We start from the raw sequence: 19,197 nt of genomic DNA on the forward strand, positions 1-19,197 counted from the left end.
GCCCCACGTTGGGCGTGGAGCCTACTTTAAAAAAAATTTTTTTTTTTAAATACATAAAATGTTGTGGACTTTTTCTAACATTGTATTATAAAAAATTTCATATATACAGCAATGTCCAAAAGAGTTTTACAGTGAATAACTGTATGTGCTATCCACCACTTAGATTCTACCATTAACTTTTTACTTACTTGATTCATTGCGTACCTGCCCATCTTTCCATCCCTCTCTACCCATTAATCCATCTACTTTTTGATTCATTTCAAAGAATATTATAGGTATCAGAATGCTTCTCCGAAATATTTTGGAACACATATCATTAATTCGACTTACACATTTATTTAAAGTTGTTTTCTTTCTTTCTTTTTTTTTTTAAAGATTTTATTTATTTGACAGAGAGAGACACAGTGAGAGAGGGAACACAAGCAGGGGGAGTGGGAGAGGGAGAAGCAGGCTTCCCGCCGAGCAGGGAGCCCGATGCGGGGCTTGATCCCAGGACCCTGGGATCATGACCTGAGCCGAAGGCAGCCGCTTAACGACTGAGCCACCCAAGCACCCCTAAAGTTTGTTTTCTTTTGCTGTAAAATTTACATACAATGAAATGCCCAAATCTTAAGTGTACATTTGCTGCCTTCTGGCAGGTGCCCACACCAGACTCCTATCAGGAAATGGGAATTACCATCACCCTAGAAAGTTCTCTCATGCTCCACCCCGGTCAGTCCCTACAACACACCTCCCCACACCCCAGGCAACCGTATCTCTGACTTTTTCTTTCATCATAGATCAGTTTTGTCTGTTCTAGAATTTCATAAAGATGGAGTCATGCGGTATGTACTCTTCTGTGTGTGTCTGCTTTCAGTCAGCATAATGTTTTTGGCATTGCCCACACCAGTATTTGGTTCTGTTTCTTATTGAGTCGAATGTGTCACATCGAATGACTCTACCCCATTTAGTGTATTCTTTCCACGAATGGGCACCTGAGCTCCTTCTGGTATTGCGCTCCAGACAATTCTTTTTGTGATCGAATGTTTTTATTTCTCAGTAAATATCTAGAGGTAGAATTGCTAGGTCATAGTAGGTGTATGTCTAGTTGAAAAGCAAGTGCCAGCACGTTCTCCAAAGCAGACGTACCATTTTACACTCTCACGGACAATGTATGGGAGATCCAGCTGCCCTGCAAGCTCGCCGGAGTTTGGTGTCAGTCAGTCCTTCAAAACCTAGCCGTCCTTGTGGGAAGGAACTGGCACTTCCCTGTGGTTTTCACCCCTGACGATGAATGATGTTGAATATTTTTTTCACGTGCTTATTGGCAATTCATATGTCTTCTTTTGTGGGATGGCAGTTTTAAATTTGATTGTTGTCATTTTATTATTGAATTATCGGAATTCTTTATACATCCTGCATACCAGCCCTTTGCTGATACATGTTTGCAAATATTTTTTACTGCGTTTGGGATTTATCTATTCATTTTCCTCAGTGTCCTTTGAAGAGCCAAAGTTTTAAATTTTGATGAAGTCCAGTTTACCAGCTTTTCCTTTGATGGTGTTATTGCTTTTTGTGACCTGCTTCAGAAGCCTTTGCTTCCCCCTGAGCCACGAAGGTACCTTTATATCTTGAATGAATTTTTAGATATGGTGTGAGGTAAGGTTTGAGGCTCCTTTTCTGTAGAGATACCCAGTTATTCCAACATCATTTATTAAAAAGACTTCCTGTCCTATTGGCTTGCTATGACATCTTTGTCAAAATTCATGTCTGTAACTGTGAAAACAAACAAAACCACATTATTGAATTTTTTAAAATTTTAAATAAAATGTTCAAATGAAAATTAAATGCAGCTAAAAGTAGTCTAATTGAGTTACAAAAACTCATTTAAAAATGAGTTCCTCAAAAAAAATAAGTTCCTCACTGAGAAAAATGGGACTGTCAAGGTCTGGTCTATCATAAAAGATTTCTTGGTTTCCTAGTATCATTTATATCTAAAATGAAAATCAAGGGGCACCTGGGTGGCTCAGTCTTTAAGCGTCTGCCTTCGGCTCAGGTCAGGATCCCAGGGTCCTGGGTTCGAGCCCCGCATCGGGCTCCCTGCTCAGCGGGAAGCCTGCTTCTCCCTCTCCCACTCCCCCTGCTTGTGTTCCCTCTCTCGCTGTTTCTCTGTCAAATAAATAAATAAAATCTTTAAAAAAAAAAAAAATGAAAATCAAGTTCTCCATCAAAAAAAAGCAATTCTCTTCTTAAACCGTGGTCTGAACCAGCTTTGAGAATGCCAACAGCCCATATGTATGTAGGTGGAGAGAGCCAAAGACGTTCACTGTCTTTCTGATACAATTATCGATCAGTTTGTCACATAGAAAATGGTCGTCAGCGTCCAGGAGGGTTGTCGTCATGCAGGTGTACAGTCGGGGCTTGGAAACCCACACCAGTGACCCCCATTACCTACGGTGCCGGTCGACCGTGTGGCAGGAGGGTCACGTGGTCGTGTGGGCGGTGTCCTGGTCAGTGTCAGGAGGACATCCAAGACCACGCTGCTTTTAGCTTTCTCCCGAGCCTAAGAATAGCGACGTGTGCGTGCGGTGTGAGGCACTCCTCTCGTTTTAGCTGCCTTACTCCTCCCAGAGAAGGGCAGACGCACCCTGGTCACGCCGCCTTTGCTGGGACCCAGACGTGCACCAAAGCCACACCACCTGCCCCAGGTCGCTCCACTGGTGGGCTGGGGAGGTCGCACGTAAAGCCGGGCCGCCTGGCTCCGCGCCCGCCCTCCTAAGCCCTCTGCGGGTTTGCCTTCTCGTAAGAAAAGAGCTTGGCACGCTGCCCACACGTACTCTTCCCATTACTCGGTGATTTTGGTTTATAAATTGTTAAAAACCTGTCTGTCTCCATCCGTCCTAAAACATCAGGGAGTGTCCCCTTTGGGAGCCCTACACTGCTCCTCGGGCGCCCGCCGCCTGCATCCTCCCCAGCACCTGCTGGAGGCCCCTTCCGGGGCTGCCGCAGCCAGAGCACCCCGAATCTGTCCCCCGCCGCGGGGGCAGTCCCCGCCGGTACCACACTAGCCTCGCTGTCCATGTCCCTGACATGGCCTTCATCTCGGACGACAGAACCCTCTCGTTTAGCTGGAGAATGGCTCTGTGTGAGCCATGGTAACAGAGAAGTGGCTCACGCAGATCTGGGCTTTAGGACGACCCCCGGGACAGGGAAGGGCCCTCCAGGCGGAGGGAAACTGCAGGGGTCAAGGAGCTGACAGAACGCGGGGCATGTTTGGAGGGTCTCGAAATGGCTCGTGGTGAGGCTGGAGCAGCGGGGCACCTGGCCGGTTAGCCTATGATCATAAATACACCTCCCAGTCTCAGTGGCTTAACAAAGCAAAGTTTAGTTCTCACTTGGGCCAAGTGCAGTGAGAACGGGGCAGCTCCTTCATGGGGTGGCCGAGTGCCCCAGGCTCTGCCTTCTCAGTGTGTGGTCGCCACACACAGCGAGGGTCAGCAACGAGGCCTGGAAGGACGGCAGATTTTCGATGTCATGCCCAACCTTTTGCACTTAATTCTGATATAATAGTGTTGAAAGGTGATAATGCTTCACAGTCAGAACGGGCTAGGTTGTGCTGTGCTAACAACCAGCCCCGGACGGTGGTGGCCCCCGACAGCTTGCTCACATCGCATGCGCGTCAGGCCCGTGGGGAGCTCCGCGTGACGTCTGTCGCCGTCGTGCCCGGCCTCACACTGGTGAGCAGCCCTTTCTGGAACACTGCAGGTCCCAGTGACAGAGTGGCTGGGTCAGCGCAAGCTGCCGGAACAGAGCACCACAGCGATCCGGGCAGCCGACCTCTGTGCCGTGACTCGGCGACCCAGGCTGCTCCCATCTTTCATTCTTCTGTCCCAACACGGGGTCTGCACCCACACGCACGGCCACTTGTAACTCCCTCCGGCGGGGAGCGGACACACTGTGTTTATCGAACCACAGGGGAGGCCGGGGAATGTAAAACCATCCCAGACACTTACCGAGTGCTTTCTCTGTGCCAGGCTGCGTGCTGAGCACTTAAATGTGTCTCTTCTGAATCCCTCGGCCTAACTGTGTGAGTTCTGCTGCGGGACCTCACCACTGTGACCTCGTCATACAGCTAAGGGAACAGCCTTCGAGAAGTTAAGGGCGTCCGAGAGCACAGGGCTGGAGATTCGAACCCAGACCTCTGGGTTCTCGAATCCAGGACCCCTGCTCTGGACCCCTGCCCTGGGTTCCCTGCTGATCACTGCCGAGAATGTCTTCATCCCCTTGGAGCCCTGGGATTGGGTTCTTATTTTCTGCTCTGTCTCATTTCATCTTCCCCGGGAGTCATGAATTTTTAAACCTCGTGCAAGATCAACCCGTTCACCCAGAGGAGACAGTAAAAGAACAAGAACAGGCAGAAACGGAACAGCCATCAAACAAGCACACCGGAGTTCTTCCAGGAAATGTCCACTTGGGGCGGGGAATGAACCAGAAGAAGTTGTGCGGGCATGGCGGGAGGTGGAGAGAGAGTGCTCAGGTCATCAAGGGAATTGTTTCCTTTTAGGAAAAGAGAGACAGAGAGTGGACTTAGGCCATCAGACTCGGGCTACTGCAGTTTCTGGCGGTGAGGAAGGACCTCGAGAGAGAATGAGCTGGGGCACCGCTCTGGCCCTGGCGCAGATGATGGACGGGTGGAGGAGGAGGTGTGGAGCCAACCAGCATTTCCAGGGCTGTTTGGAGAGAGAGTTCCTAGGCCCTGAGGCCAAAACAAACAGCACAGCTCTAACTTCAAACAAACAAGCCCCGCCTTCTGTTCTGGCCCCGCCCTTATTTTCACAGGCAGCAGAACCAGAGAGGGTGGTTAATTAAGGAAAGTCACACGGCCCCGTCTGTGCCGGAGCTGGACATCAAAGCCAAGTTCTAGAAGAGGCTCAGAAAGGAGCAGGGATGTGACCTGGTCTCACTCAAGACAGGAGCCCTCCTGCCCCTTCCTCTCCCACCAAGGCGTATGCACCCCAAAGAAATGAGAGCAGGCATTCAAAGAGATATTTGTACACCCATGTCCATAGCAGGATTATTCACCATAACCCAAAGTGGAAACAACCCAAGGGTCCATGCACGGCTGAATGGATAAACAACGTGTGGGACATCCACACAATAGAATACTAGTCAGCCTTTTTTTAAAGGAACTTTTGACACATGCTACATTGGGGATGACCCTTGAGGACATGATGCTAGGTGAAATAAACCAGACACAAAAGGACACACACTGTATGATCCCTCTCACAGGCGGTCCCGAGAGCGGTCCAATTCATAGAGACAGAAAGTAGCACGGTGATTGCCAGGGCCTGGGGGGGACGAGAGAGTGCGGAGTGAGAGTTTCATGGGCACAGTTTCAATTTGGGAAGATGACAAAGTTCTGGAGATGGACGCTGGTGATAGTCGTGCGACATCATGAACGTACTTAATGCCACAGAACTGTACACTTTAAAACCGTTGAAATGGTAGATTTTCTGTTACGTGTATTTTGCCACAATTTTAAAAAAAGGATAACCGAGTCCCCCCTCTGCGTCACCCCCAGTCTCCTGCTCAACTGCACCCCAGAGGCCCGCTTCCTGCTTCTTAGTCATCTTGGCCGATACGGATGATTTTAAACCTTTCTTCTGTGGATTTTTGCCCCAAGGCGCCCAGCATGACCAAGGAGCTGAGTGCGGAAGAGGACAAGGGAGGCACAAGTTTCAAAAAAGAAAACTGCCATCAAAGCTCAGATTTTGGAGCTTTGGAGAACCTTCTAGTTCAACCCACGAGGCAACATCAAAGCAGCCACCAACTTGCCCCTCGGGGCAGCTGCCTGGATTCAAATAATGACCCCTCCCCCATACACGGTGGGACCTCAGACAAGTGAAGCAGCCTCTCTGTGTCTCAGTTTCTTCATTTGTAAAATGCAGGTGCTGATGCTACCCCCCACCCAGGAGCACACCTCACTCTGGTCAGGTTTGAATGTGTTAATACACCTGAAGCACTTAGAACAGTGCCTGGTACCAAATAACAGCCCAAAAGAGAGTTTGCTATTATTGTCGTCCAGATTCAAGTGAATTCAAACTTCTGCTTGAATGCCTTCTGGGATGGAGAGCTCACTCCCCACCAGGGCACCCTGTTCCCGCATTAGAAGGTTGGGTGTGTTAGAAAGCTTTTCCCTCCTGGAACCTCTCTTCCTGACAAAGTTGGCCCTGCCCTCTGAGGCCTGTCATGAAGACACACGTCAATCAAAGTCAAATGACACCACCTGCTCAGTGGTGTGCTGCCTCGTTTGCCTGAGCTGATATTCCTCCGGGGACCCAAAGCTCACACAGCCCAGAGCCCAGAGTGCAGCTGTCTGTCCCCATTCAGGACTCAGCAAAGGGTGGTGTGCGCTAGCCGTGGACGCCCATCGGGGCCCTCTCCCATTGGTCCTGGCTGTGGAGTTCTGTGCACCAGGGGGCCCCACAATCCTCTAGGTGGTTCCCGAGCCTCAACCTTCCAGGCTTCAGGGAGGAGGCACTGCTGGTGTCTGGGGCCAGCCCCAGGGTGTCTGTAGCCCTTTCTTCTCGCAGGAGGGAAACAGGGCTGAACATTACTGCTCAGGACTGGGAAGGTCTAGAAAGGAGAAAGAGGTCACCCATCTGGCCGGGGCAGTCTGTCCCTTTGGAAAATCGCTGAGCTCAACCAAACAGTGTTAGAGTCTACTGCTACGGTCCCAGCACTTCACAGGTGAATTTGCCAGCATGTTCTAGCAGGGCTTGGCGTGGGTTCTGGAGTCAAAGCTGACTCTACCCCAACCTGCCCGTGAGGCCTACGCAGTTTCCTTGTGTGTAAAGCGGGGGCAGTAACAATAATCCCTGCTCGTAAGGCTGGACTGAAGAGTGAAGAGACGGCGCAGCTCTGCACCTGCATGGAAAATGCTTAATAAATGGGAACGGTTATGGGAAGAGGGGCTGAGGTGGGCCCTGGATTTCCCACTTAAAATCTGGAAGGATCATTTAGTCTGCTGCGTCATTTTACAGTTAGAAAAACAGGCCTCGAGCCAAGAGGTCTAGAAGTCACGCGGCAGTTTGGTTACCGCCCAGACCAGCACCTGGTGAGCAGCTCCAAGGCTCTTGCTTCTTGTAGGCTCTGGCCCTTGCCCTGCTTGCCAGGCCGGCCCCTTGTGTTCTGGAGGGCAGGTGAGGCAGGGTGGCTGGGGCTGGGGCGATAGTGGCTCTGCCCGCTCCTCTGTTCCCTCCAGGAGCCCCCCAGCCTTATGAGGGCAGCACTTGCTGCATCTCCTGCAGTTCTGCGTGAGAGCCGCTGGGTGTCGCCACACAGCAAGAAAACAAAAACAAAAACAAAAACAAAAACAAAAACAAAACGACAGGCCGCTGGGAGCCCAGACCTAATGGGAGTTCAGTCTGGGAGCAGACACCTCCCAGAATTGCCCCCCATCCTCTGTGGGCTCCAGGCCAGGCTGTCACCAGCAGCTCCAGAGTTCCCCTCACAGCACTGCAGACGATTTCCAACCTTTCACCACCTCCTCTGCCCCACCAGCTGCTGAAAGGGAAACCTGGCACAGCCTCTCGCAGCTGAACGCCTCCCCCCAGCAGTGCTCCAGCCCCCTGGGACCCGTCACCGCCCCCCGCCTGCCAGTGCTACCCACCTTTGCCCTTGCAGGGCCTCCAGGTGGCGAGCCCTCCCTCATCTCCATCTGGGACGGGCCTGCCGCCTGCTAGACACTGTGCACAGAGGATTTCGAGTGCTTTATGTGTACCACAACCCCGTAGGTAGGTACCATTTTCCAGAAAGGGAAAGGCACAAATAACACGCATCGAATCTTAGTTATTAAGTAGTAGAGCCAGGGCTTATGCCACCAGCTTCAGAGTCTGAGCTCTTGCTGGTAACCACTTTTCTATGCACACTCCATCCCTCTCTCCTGACCGCCCGTGGAGGTCTTACCCTCTCGTGTGTTTCATGGGTGGGGCTCACCTGAGCCTCTGTCATTAGATGGGGAGAGCAGGACTGTGTGCGTTCACCTCTGGCCTTGCAGCTTCTGATCCCTGAACAGAATAGTTACTCTGGTGGGGGCCTCCACTTGGCCCTGGGCACCTCTGAATCCAGGGCCTCTCTGCGGGGCTCAGGTGTGGTCGCAAGCTCCATCTCTGGCAGGTCCAGTCACTTCAGGCCGACCGCAGCCAGGGCATCTCCTGGGTGGGGCAGCCCACTTTCCCTCGGCATCCTCTTCATCCACACCTCGCTTTCCCTTATGAGTCGGGTGCTCTGGAGCCAGCTCGTGAGAGTTGAAGGCAAAACCTCCAGGAAATCTGTGAGCTGGTTGTTGAACTCCGCCATTGTTAAAAATCAAATTATATGAAACTTACAATTTAATAAATTATATAAAAACAAAGGTAATAGGAGAGCCTGGCTGGCTCAGTTGTTAAGCATCTGCCTTCGGCTCAGGTCATGATCCCAGGGTCCTGGGATCGAGCCCCACATCGGGCTCCCTGCTCAGCGGGGAGCCTGCTTCTCCCTCTGCTGCTCCCCCTGCTTGTGCTCGCCCTCTCCCCCCTCTCTCAATCTGTCAATAAATAAATAAATAAATAAAATCTTAAAAAAAAACCCTGAGGGTAATAAATACTTCAAAGTCATCACCCTCTTATTATATTACTACATTTGTCTGTCATTCATGGTCTCAAGGTCACTTCTGTCTATTGGATCTGTCCGGCGCAAATTCTATATCGTGGCGGCTCCACAGCGGGCCGAGCATGATTTCCCAACCTCCTGCTCGGTGACCTTGCCTTGGTAGTTTGAAAGCAGCCATGATGGGAGTATTTACACCACAGAAACGTGGCGAATGCTACACATCACGGCTCCCCACTCCCACCCCATCAGAGACCCGGTTAAACAGTTACAGGCTTCAAAGCCCCTTGGGGCAAAGGGGCCGGCCCAAGGGGAGCGGGGCTCACTCCCCTTGTAATCCTTCACCGACTCTGAGGCCTGGCCAGTGTCCTTGGGCCTCACCTTTCCCATCTGCAAAATAGGCTGAGAATACAGCTTTGAAAAACTGAGGAGCCGAAACCATGCGCTCGGGAAATCTGCCAACAGCCCCCCGAAGCGGGTCCAGTTGCGGCCCTCAGTGAAGAGGAGGAAATGGGGGGCTGTAAGGGGACAGGTCCCCTCATCAGAGACGACACATCAGGGTTGAGCCACACTCCTAGCTGCTGGGGCTTGTTGGCCCCATAACCATAGTACCCCGGCCACAGGGTGGTCTGGGGGATTGTCCGAGGTAATAATGTGTGTGGAAGGGGGCGCCTGGGTGGCTCAGTCAGTCGTCTGCCTTTAGCTCAGGTCATGATCTCGGGGTCCTGGCCGGGAGCCTGCTTCTCCCGCTGCCTGCCGCTCCCCCTGCTTGTGCGCTTGCTCCCTCTCTCTCGCTCTCTCACTCTCTCTCTCGCTCTCTCTCTGACAAATAAACAAAATCTTTAAAAAAAAATGTGTGTGTGGAAGAGCTTGGCACCGATCTGGCTCTAGCAGGACACAGGGAACAGGATAATTCCCCAAGAGGCTTACGAGTGGGATCTGAGCCCACCCACGTTTGAGTCTCAACTCTTCTCTTTCCTTCTGTTTTCGAGATCACTGGCCAGTCAAGACACTGATTGTCTAAAGCCTCATTTTCCCCGCGTGGAAAGAGGGATAATTATAGCCACCTGGAGGAGCCGCTCAGAGGACTGGCCATAAAGGATATAAAGTGTCTGCTGAGAAGTGGATACTTAATAAGTAGGAGTGATTGTTTGAGATTATCTTTTATTTCTTGTCACTCAGAAGACAGCAACAATGCCCAGCCCGGTCCAGGGAAGCAGGCGACTGGGGGGGCCAAGGAGGCAGGACCTTGCCCTCATCTGGGCCAGCTCGGCCTCTCAGTGGGCCCTGGCCCTAGAAGGGCCTCAGAAGCGTGGGGACACTGTTGCTAGGCACCAGTTGCCAGGCGACACACTGTTTCTCCTGGCCCGGCCACCTCCCAGAAGGCCTGGGCTTCCCTGGAGCAGCTCCTGTCCCCTGCAGCCTCTCCCCAGAGCCACAGCAGAGGGCAGGTGAGGGTGGGGCCCGCTGCGGTTGGGCCCCAGGAGGGCCGAGCCAACGTCCCTCAGCAAGGCCCCCGAGCGAGCTGAGGGAGGGACAAGGAGCCCCGGGCTGGGCTGGGAGGGTGTCTGTCCATTCGGTCCCCAGAGGAGGCCAGGAGGGGATTAAGATAAGATCAGGGGCGGGGAGTCAGATACCCCAGGGCCTGAATCCTGGCTCCCCCCACCCATCGTGCGCTCATCCTTCATCACTTGGCATCCTAGTTTCCTGGCTGTAAACTGGGGAGATAACAAGGTGTGGGGAAGGGGGAATGAGCGTATATGATTACGTGTTGGCGATGACCAGTCCTTCCTTCAGTTTGGGGTGTGGGTGTCGGTGGAGAGGGTCGGGCCGAGCAGAAGGCCCTGGTTGGGTGGGGCTCGGGCTTCACCTCCGGGGCCTCTGCAGCCTGAGCCTGAGACAGGCTCGGGGCCTGGGGCTGCTGAACGGATGGGGCTCCCTGTGCTTCCTCCCCAGGCGCCCCCCGGGGCCCTGCCCCACAGCACCATGATGGGGAAACTCCCCTTGGGGGTTGTCACCCCTTATGTGAAGATGAGTTCGGGGGGCTGCACGGATCCCCTGAAATTCTATGCCACTAGCTACTGCACCGCCTATGGTGAGCGCCCCTGTGTGCTGGAGCTGCCCTAGGACGCGGGCCAGGATGGGGGCGGTCCCCCCGCTGTGGGAGGGGCAGCCCCGTGGCCTGTCACACACGCTCAGAGGGACCCCAGTGCGCTGAACCGATCCATCTCCTGAGCCCCCCCAACGACCGTGTCCACACCTGTCCCATCAGGCTGGCTTTGCCCCGCTGCCCCTCCCCCGAGTCCATCCTGTGATTCTGCCACACTGACCTTGTCCCTCCCCTATCCTTTCCATTCCCCGCTGCCGCAATCTCGAAGGGCCAGGCTTTCACGGCTCTCTTGTTCCAGCCCCTGGCTCTATGCCTTCTCCATCCCGAAGACCCCTGGGCCCTGGGTGGGGTCGGGGGGATGTGGCTGGCCCTGCTTGGGAGGCCCTGCTCACTGTTCTTCCACTCCCCTGCCCCACGGGCCTGTCCTGTTCCTTGGCTTCCCCTCTTGCAGGTCAGGAGGAGTTCAGGCCCCGCATGGGCAGCCACGAAGGCACAGGCTACAGATCCAATTACCGGCCCGTGGTCTCTTACCACGCCAACCTCGATGCCCTGGACAACCCAGCCATGGGGTAAGGTCTGCAACCCCTTCTCCCTCCCTGCCCCGCTGAGCCTTAGCGCTCAGGGCCATTGGAGCTCATCGGACCGACTGCGGGTTCCATGCATGGGGACCCTGAACCTTGCCTGGCCTAGGTCTGGGGTCCTGGGGCACTCAGGGCACGGCACCCACCTGGGGCCCTAAGGCAGGCGGACTCCTGAGGCATCTGTGGGAGGTTTGAGGGAAGTGGGCAGCTTCCAGAGATAAGCACTGCAGCCTCTGGGTGGCTCCTGCTCGACCCTCAGGGAACAAGTCCGCCACAATTTCCAGTCAGTGACCAATCAGAGCTACCGCCCCCTGGAGGTGCCTGATGGCAAGTACCCACTGCCTTGGAACGTGCATCAGACCAGCTCTGGCTACTCGCGGGAGAAGCCCAGTGTGGCGACCCCCACTAAGGAGGTTAGTGCTGGGCTAGGACCAGGAGACGGGGGGCCCCGAGGCTGGGGTAGAGGAAGGGCCGAGGGGGCGGAGAGGGTGAGGATCCCTCCAGCAGGGTGGGACTGCCCTGCCAAGAGTTGGTCAAGGCTGAGATGCCTGGACGCTGAGGAGCCATATGCGGGCTGGGAGTCTGCTCACCTGTGTCACCTTCGTCCCCATCCCCAAATGCACCATCACCTCCCCTCCACCTCCATTCCCATCCCTGTCCCTGCCATCACCTCCACCACCCCCATCTCCAATCCCAACACCAACCCCATCCCCATCCCCATCCCATGGTCTCCACCATCCCATCCACATCTCCAACGCCACATGACCATCCTCCCCACCAATGTCACGTTTGCTTTTGTCATTGTCGTCCCCATCTTCTTCATTCCATCATCATTATGATCATCGTTTTTATCACCAGCAGTAGAATGTATTCTACTAAGTCATTCATTCGTTCATTCATTCATTCATTCAACTGATATGTTCTGAACATCTCTTTTATATATGAAGGTGCTAAGTGTGGGGGGAAAATGCAACAGGGAAGAGGCAGGGGGTGAAGCAGTAGTGAAGGGGTTGCAACTGCAAACCAGGAGGGTGGGAAAAGAGCTTGCTGTGGAGACGTGAGTCAAAGACTCAAGGGAAGTTAGTGTCGTCTAAGTGCAGCGATGTGAGAGAGAGTTCCAGGCAGTGCAGATGGCAAGTGCAAAGGCCCTGAGGTGCGAGTATCTGATGTGACAAAGAATAGCAAGGAGGCAGGTGGCTGGAGCAAAGCAAGGAGCCAGGGTCCTTGTGGGTCTCTGTCAGCCCATGGGGTTCTACTCCTAGTGAAATGGGATGATTGCAGGGCTCTGAGCAGAGGAGGGACATGACTGGACTTCATTGTCAAGGGACCCCTCGGGCTACGGATACTCTGTAGGGGTCAAGGGCAGAAGCAGAGTCAAGACATGGACTGCCATCCCTTTGCCTGGAGCGTGACTGGCCGCTTCCTCCTCCCAGGTCAGGAAGGTCCATTTTGACCCCCAGGACTATGGGCCGCAGGCCATCACAGGGCTGGAGCCCGAGGACGTGCCCCTGCTCCACCAGCACCAGGGTTCGATGGAGTGGGAGAACGCCCGGCATGTGAGTGGGCAGCCCCCGGTCAGGGCTGTGAGCGGGGCAGAGGGGCCAGACCCACCTCCTTTCCCTCCTGGAGACCGGCACTGCTCTGACTCGCCCCAAAAGCCAACTAAATGTGGGCTCAGAGTACCTAGAAAAACCGGGGAGAGCCAAGGATATTTGGTATTTCCAAGACAGCATCAACGTGGTCAGCACGGGCTTCCTTACTCAGGTCTTAGGACTTAACCCCAGAGGCCCCTTCCCTCCCCTCGCCCATCCAGACTCCCCGAGCTCTGGGCAGTGCAGTGTGGCGGGAGGACCTACTGTATTCCCTTAGCCTCTCTCCTCGCCTTGGGCCCCCTCTTCGTCTGGGTGCCTGGGTCCCATGTTTACTCCTGGGAGTCCAGTGTGGGTGGGACGGGCTTCATTGTCACAGGAGAACTTACCGGGAGTGTGTGGGGTTCTGCTGCCCCATCAGAGAGGGATTTGTGCCGGGCCTGCCGTCCTTGGCCTCCCCTCGGGGACTATACCACGCAGGTCTGCTCGGAACACTGAAGAGCCACCACTGTGGCCAGCCAGCCCCGGGCCCTGGTCCACCTCGCGGGCCCCAGTGCTCTCCCTTCTGTGTTCCAGGGTCCGCGCTTCATGACCTCTGAGTACAATTCTTATTTCAAGGAGCCTTCAAACCAGCCAGGTAGGCACATGTCTGAGCTCATGCCTTCCTCCCACCACACCTCCCTCCCCCCTGTCACAGGGAGAGACACGGTGGCGGGGGGGCGGGGGCTGCAGACGGAGCTGGTGCAGGACAAAGAAGGCACCAGCAGGAAGAAAGAAGGATACAGAGGCAGCCTGGGGGACTTGTGCCTTAACGCCAACCCCCCCGAAGGACGACTCACTGGTTTAGGAGGGCTGTGGATCCTGACCCCAGCCGCCTCCCGGCCTCTTGGCTCCTGCCCTTCCTGCACCTCTCTTCTCCTCCTCTCCCGTCTCAGTCTCTGTCCTGAACTCTGGAGTCTTCCTGGTGCCCATGATCCTATAGCTCAGGCGTCCAGATCCGTGGAGCCAGCTCCCTCCCCACTGGCTGGGACACTGAGCCTCAGGAGGCCCTGTGGGTAGGGCTAGGTGGCCGGGGTGGGGGGTAGCACAGGGGGGTTGTCTTTTGCAGATCTCTTGCAGAAGAAATCAATTGGCGCCAAAGAAGAGACTGGCTTCACCGAAGAGTCCACCAAGAACCCCATTGTCTTCCAGCCGCCCTCCCAGGCCCTCCCTGGGGACCCGGTAAGTCAGGCCTGTGCCCACTAGAATCTCAGGGTGACTTCTAGCTTAAAATGTGTGAGTTGCCGAACCCTGTGTTCAAACACAAGATGAACGAGTGTGGGTAAAAACCACTGCTTTGGTCCAGCTCCCCCAGTGTACGGATGAGAAGACTGAGGTCCAAAGAGGAGAAGGGGCAGAGCCAACGTTACTCAGAGTCCGGGCGAGGGCCCTGGCCTGCTGGTTCTCACTCAGCATCGTTACTCCCCAAACTCTTCCCTTTCCTCGGTTACCCCAATCATACGCACGTGTCGTGAGCCCCTTCTGCGCTCAGGACCCCGGGGCAGCTGCCTCTGCCGGGCTGACGTGCTTCTGCGGGCCTCTTTCCAGGTCCTCCTGCCCGGCCAGAGTGTCACCAGGTCCGACTTCCTCCCCATGCCCCACCCTCATGTAAGCTGAGCCGCTGGGGGTGGAGGGCGGTCTGACCCCAGGGCCTGGGGTCCTTCCTCGGGGCAGTTGGGACAGTACCTGGAGGACGGCGGGAGGCGCAGCTATGCTCTGGTGCCAGGAGCTCATCTGCGGCCTTAGGGGGACGAGTTCCTGCCTGTGCTGGCCAGAGGCTCCGAGCGGGAAACGGGCTACAACCGGGTGATGGAGAGGACCCTGAACCCCAGAGTGAGTGGCCTTTGGTGGGGGGGCTCCCTCAGAGCCGGGGCATTCCCATGGGAGGGGGCAGGGAGGTTCCTTGGACGCAGATGCACTTGGGCGCTGAAGGATGGGAAGGATCAGGCTATTTGGACCCTCCAGGGGAGGGGCGAAGGCCCAGGAACTGGAAAGTGAGGGGTGTCTTTGACCCAGGGAATTCTGTGTGCCTGGAGGGGCAAGGACGAGGTCCTGGGGCTGGGGGCAAGTGGGGGCCGCGTGTGCCTCTGCCTGCCCTCCCTCTGTCCTTGCCGCCTCACCCTGGCCACCCACCGCCTTTCTGTGGCTCCGTCCCCTGCAGGTGCCCCCTCCCGGCCCAGAACCGAGCAGCATGAGCCACCGGCAGTTCCAGCCCCCGCAGCACATGCAACAGACGAACGTTGCCTTGCTGGGCCGGGAGACCGTGGGGAACAAGGTGAGGCCGGGGTGCCCAGCCCCACTCCCAAATCTCCACCCCCTCCTGACCTCACAAGTCCCCTCCGTACCTCTGGTGCAGGAGCCCACGGGGTTCAGCCTCAACAACCCCAGCTACTTCCGGAACCCTTATGACCCTGACATGGATAATCGGTACCTGACCACCTACAACCAAGGGTGAGCACCCCCCTTCGCTGTCCAAATCCAGGGCTGTGAAGCCAGCACGCATTTCACAGACAGACACTGGGACAAGTGATGAGCTTACAGCCTGTGAAGTAGACCAACACGGAGTTAGTGTGGGATCCCCCAGAAGCAGCCCCTGAGCCAAGGATCTGAGCGCGAGCCTCTTACTGGGGAGTGTGGGGGAGCTGGGAGGTTGTGTGGGAAAAGGAAGGCAGCCCAAAGCCAGCGTGTTATTAAAGAGATATCCCATGGGGAGGCTCTAGAAAACAGTGCAAACACACGACTCAGAATGATCCCGGCCAAGGGGAGAGCGAGCTGGGGGACTGGTACCCCCACAGCCATCGGTCAGTAGTTAAGGGCAGTCCCCGAGGACCATACTAAAATCCCAGGCACCTCCTTGCTATAGGCAAAGCAAGCCCCAGCAGCCCAAGGGCAGCCGACCTCTGCGCTTCTCCCTGATGCTGTGCCCAGGCTGGTGGGCAGGGGACGAATAAGGGGCTGAAGGGCATCTGGGTGGAGCAACATGGCATCTGCGAAGATACTACGTCCAGTCCATGGTGGGGGGCTCTGGGTTCCCAAGAAAGTAAGCTCTTTGCTGAGCATCCGGGAGGGCTTCCAGGAGGAAGTGGCCCGAGAGCCATGGGGAGGACTCCCGGGGCCAGGACTGGATAGGGAGGGCATTGCAGGAGTGGGATAGAGCCTCCTTGCATGACATCTGTCATCTGTGTCAGCGTGTGTCACCTGTATCCCAGTACACTGGCCCTCCACTCCTTGGTCTCCCAAGTTGCCTCCCATCCTTGGGGCTGGCCCCCCTCTTTGGGATGGGGACCTTGAGGCTCAGATGGGAGAAGTGGCGCCCGAGCCACATCGCAGGTCTGTGACACAGGTGGCTGCTCCAGTCCCCACGAGGGGGGAGGGGGAGGGGCAGAGACTCACGCTGGGTGTCGGGGGACAACAGTGTCCCTGTCCTCCCCTGGGCAAACGCCCTCCTCCGGCAGCTCCGGCAGACCCTCGGCCCCAGCCATGTCTACAGGGTCCTTCTCCCGCCCGCCTGTCGGCTTTCCCGAGCTCCTGCCAGGGGTCAGGCGCACGGCTCCTTCCCCAGGGGTTGTAATCACTGACTTCCTCATGTATCTCTCTGCACCCCCACTTCATACGCTCAAGGGGGGGGGCCACATCTTACTCATCGTGGCCCTTTCAGAACCCGGCCCAGTGCTCAGGGAGCATCAGCAAAATGGAAGCAAAGTGGAATGCCCAGAGAGAAATGAATGAGCCAGGGTCTCCACTCCCCCACCCCTAAGAAGTTCATGGGCCAGGGAGGGAGGCGGCGTGCGGACCGTCCTTTTGGCTCCCGAGTGCTGGCACATCATCAGGGGGCTGGGCGAAGGAGGGCCGTCCAGCTCAGGGGCAGAGCCAGGGCAGGCTTCCCGAGTGAGCAGCGTTCCCCAAGCGACCGGGGCTCAGGGCAGAGGACACAGCATGAGCAAAAGCAAGGAGGCTGGAGGGATCTGAGGCCATTTGTGCTCTGCTGGAGCCAAGATTCCTGTCCAAGAAGGGCAGAGAGGCTGCAGAGGTGGGCGGAGGCCAGCTTATCACCAGCAACACCCCCCCCCCCGCCCCCACCCCGTGCTGCAGGTACTTCGAGAATATCCCTAAGGGTCTGGACCGAGAAGGCTGGACTCGAGGTGGCATCCAGCCGCAGAAGCCCGGAGGCTATGCCCTCAACCAGCCGGTCACCCGCATGGAGGCCACCCCCAACCCCATGGAGAGCCTACGGCACCTGCACCCCCACGTGGGAAGGTAGCTGGCCCTCCCTCCCGCTCTGTCCTTTGCGGCATCCAGGCCTTTCCCCAGCTTCTTCCCTCCCTCCGTCTGTCTGAGAGGCCTATTTCTTCTCTCTGGCTTGCTCGCAGCTTTTCCGGCTCCTCCCCCGCTCTCCCCAGCGACCCCTCCCCCTGCATGGCTGCCCCCCGCCCCCCCCCCAAAGCCTTGTTCCCATCCCAGAGGCCAGCTCCACACCTGCTCCCTGCCAGGCTGCAGGGGGGTGGGGACAGAGTTGAATGGACTGTGGTTCTGCCTCACTCTGACTCCTTTCGGCTCAATTCAATTCCTCAAAAATTATATTTCTAAGACAATGGCCCAGACTTGGCAGGCAAAGAATGTGGCTTGGCTGAGGGCTGCCCCAGGGGAGGGGCAGGCAGAAGCGCAGGTCCCACCTTGCCCCACATCCCCCTCACATCCACCCCTCCCCTCCCTGCAGAACCCTGATCGCCGTGGACCCCTTCTACCGAGCCCCGCCTCACAGCAGCCACTTCATGACACCCAACTGAGCCCGAGACTGGGTAAGGGGCGCCCCGCATGGGCCAGCCCCACATCCCCAGCCCTGGGTCAAGCAAGCCCTGCTGGGGACCCAGCCTCAGAGTGAGGGGTGGGAGACCGGGGGGGTGGGGCTCTCAGGGCTGGGGGAGTGCACTGAAGCCTCCTCCCCCTGGGAGCCCCTCGGGTCTCATCTCTGTTCCTCCCAGGTTTGCCAACCCAACGGACAGGACAGGAGCCGGCTACAGTCCCTACCCCCACCCCGTCCCTGCCCAGACTCCCCTGACTACTTTCCTAATGAAATAAAGAGCAGTGAAGCAGCCTGTGTGTCCAGTCACTGGCAGGGGAGCTGGGAAAAGGATGGGGGGGTGCAGGGCGAGCATGCAGGAGTGGAGGGGCCCGGGCCAGCTTTGGAGTCAGGAAGGTCGGGTTGGACTCACAGTGACACTAGGGACAAGGACACAGATTCCTCTCCTGTCAGGGGGTCTCCTACAGTTGGTGCTGAGTGCTCAGTCGGTGTGGAAGGCCAGGAGCCCTGGCAGGGAGCAGGCGGGACAGAGTGGGGAGAGGCAGAGAGGGGCAGAGGGGCAGGCAGTCACAGAGATCTCTCTCTAGAGACAGACGGACGAGGGTCTGTGACAGATGGACGCCTTTACACTGAGCCAGGGAGGGGCAGGGACTGGTTGAAAAGGCCCGTGCCTCAGGGCAGCCCTTTTGTGAGAATTAGAACAAGGATCCCCTCCACCCCCAAGCACAGTCCCTAAAGAGCAAACTTCTTGTGGGAAGAATGCATCCCTTCCTCCAGACGCTGCCGCCTGACACGGGGTCCCTCAGCTTGCAGGGCGGAACCCAGGCTGCCTCTCAGTGCCTTCCCTCACCTCCAGCAGGTGCATTTGCACAGTGCACAACTACGCAACCGTATGCTGTGTTCCTGCCAGCACCAGCTCCTCGTCTTATAAAGGGGAACCTGGACCCAGAGAGTGTGCCTCAGTTGCTTGAGGTCCTAAGGGTAGAGAGGCAGCCGCAGCCCAAGGCCGGGATGTCTCCAGCACCTCCCAGGCCAGCCGGCATGCTGAGGGGCAGACTCAGTGGTCTAGCAGCTACCCCCCACACCCCACCCTCCGTGGCAGCGCAGCCGGCCCGAGGGCCCGGGTGTACCAGCCGTCTTGAACGGCAGGCCCGGGGGCTGTCCTCGCTCGGCCTGGCTGGGGATCCATGTGGGACGTGGGTGGCTCCAGCTGGCTCCAGCCCTGGAGGAGGGGAGGAGGGGACACAGAGTCTCTCGGCTGCAAACCCAGCCAGACTCGGACCCAGTGACAGCCCCACAGGCTGTGGGTGGGTCCTGCAGGTCCATGGCCTCCAGCGTTAGGGGTGAGTTACCAAATCAGAGATTTGCCAACTGCGCTGGGTCCCAACTGTGGCCTGGCCGTGAGGAGGTGGGGGAGGGGATCGACAGGCCCCCTCCCGCCCACAGTCC

General features: G+C 56.6%; 1 protein-coding gene across 1 annotated transcript; it reads left to right on the forward strand.

Moving 5' to 3' along the window:
• Positions 1–10,021: 10,021 nt before the first annotated feature.
• Positions 10,022–18,007, forward strand: PPP1R32 (protein phosphatase 1 regulatory subunit 32). The gene is made up of 14 exons (XM_032415094.1): positions 10,022–10,079; positions 10,585–10,723; positions 11,190–11,307; positions 11,579–11,732; positions 12,753–12,875; positions 13,485–13,545; positions 14,017–14,129; positions 14,496–14,555; positions 14,694–14,780; positions 15,109–15,222; positions 15,304–15,398; positions 17,040–17,204; positions 17,665–17,746; positions 17,930–18,007. The coding sequence occupies exons 2-13, from the start codon at positions 10,615–10,617 to the stop codon at positions 17,732–17,734; spliced, it is 1,269 nt and encodes a 422-aa protein (XP_032270985.1). The 5' UTR covers positions 10,022–10,079; positions 10,585–10,614; the 3' UTR covers positions 17,735–17,746; positions 17,930–18,007.
• Positions 18,008–19,197: the final 1,190 nt, after the last annotated feature.

The sequence above is a fragment of the Phoca vitulina genome, unplaced genomic scaffold, assembly GCF_004348235.1.
Source record: "Phoca vitulina isolate PV1807 unplaced genomic scaffold, GSC_HSeal_1.0 scaffold16, whole genome shotgun sequence".
Classification (NCBI taxonomy): domain Eukaryota; kingdom Metazoa; phylum Chordata; class Mammalia; order Carnivora; family Phocidae; genus Phoca; species Phoca vitulina.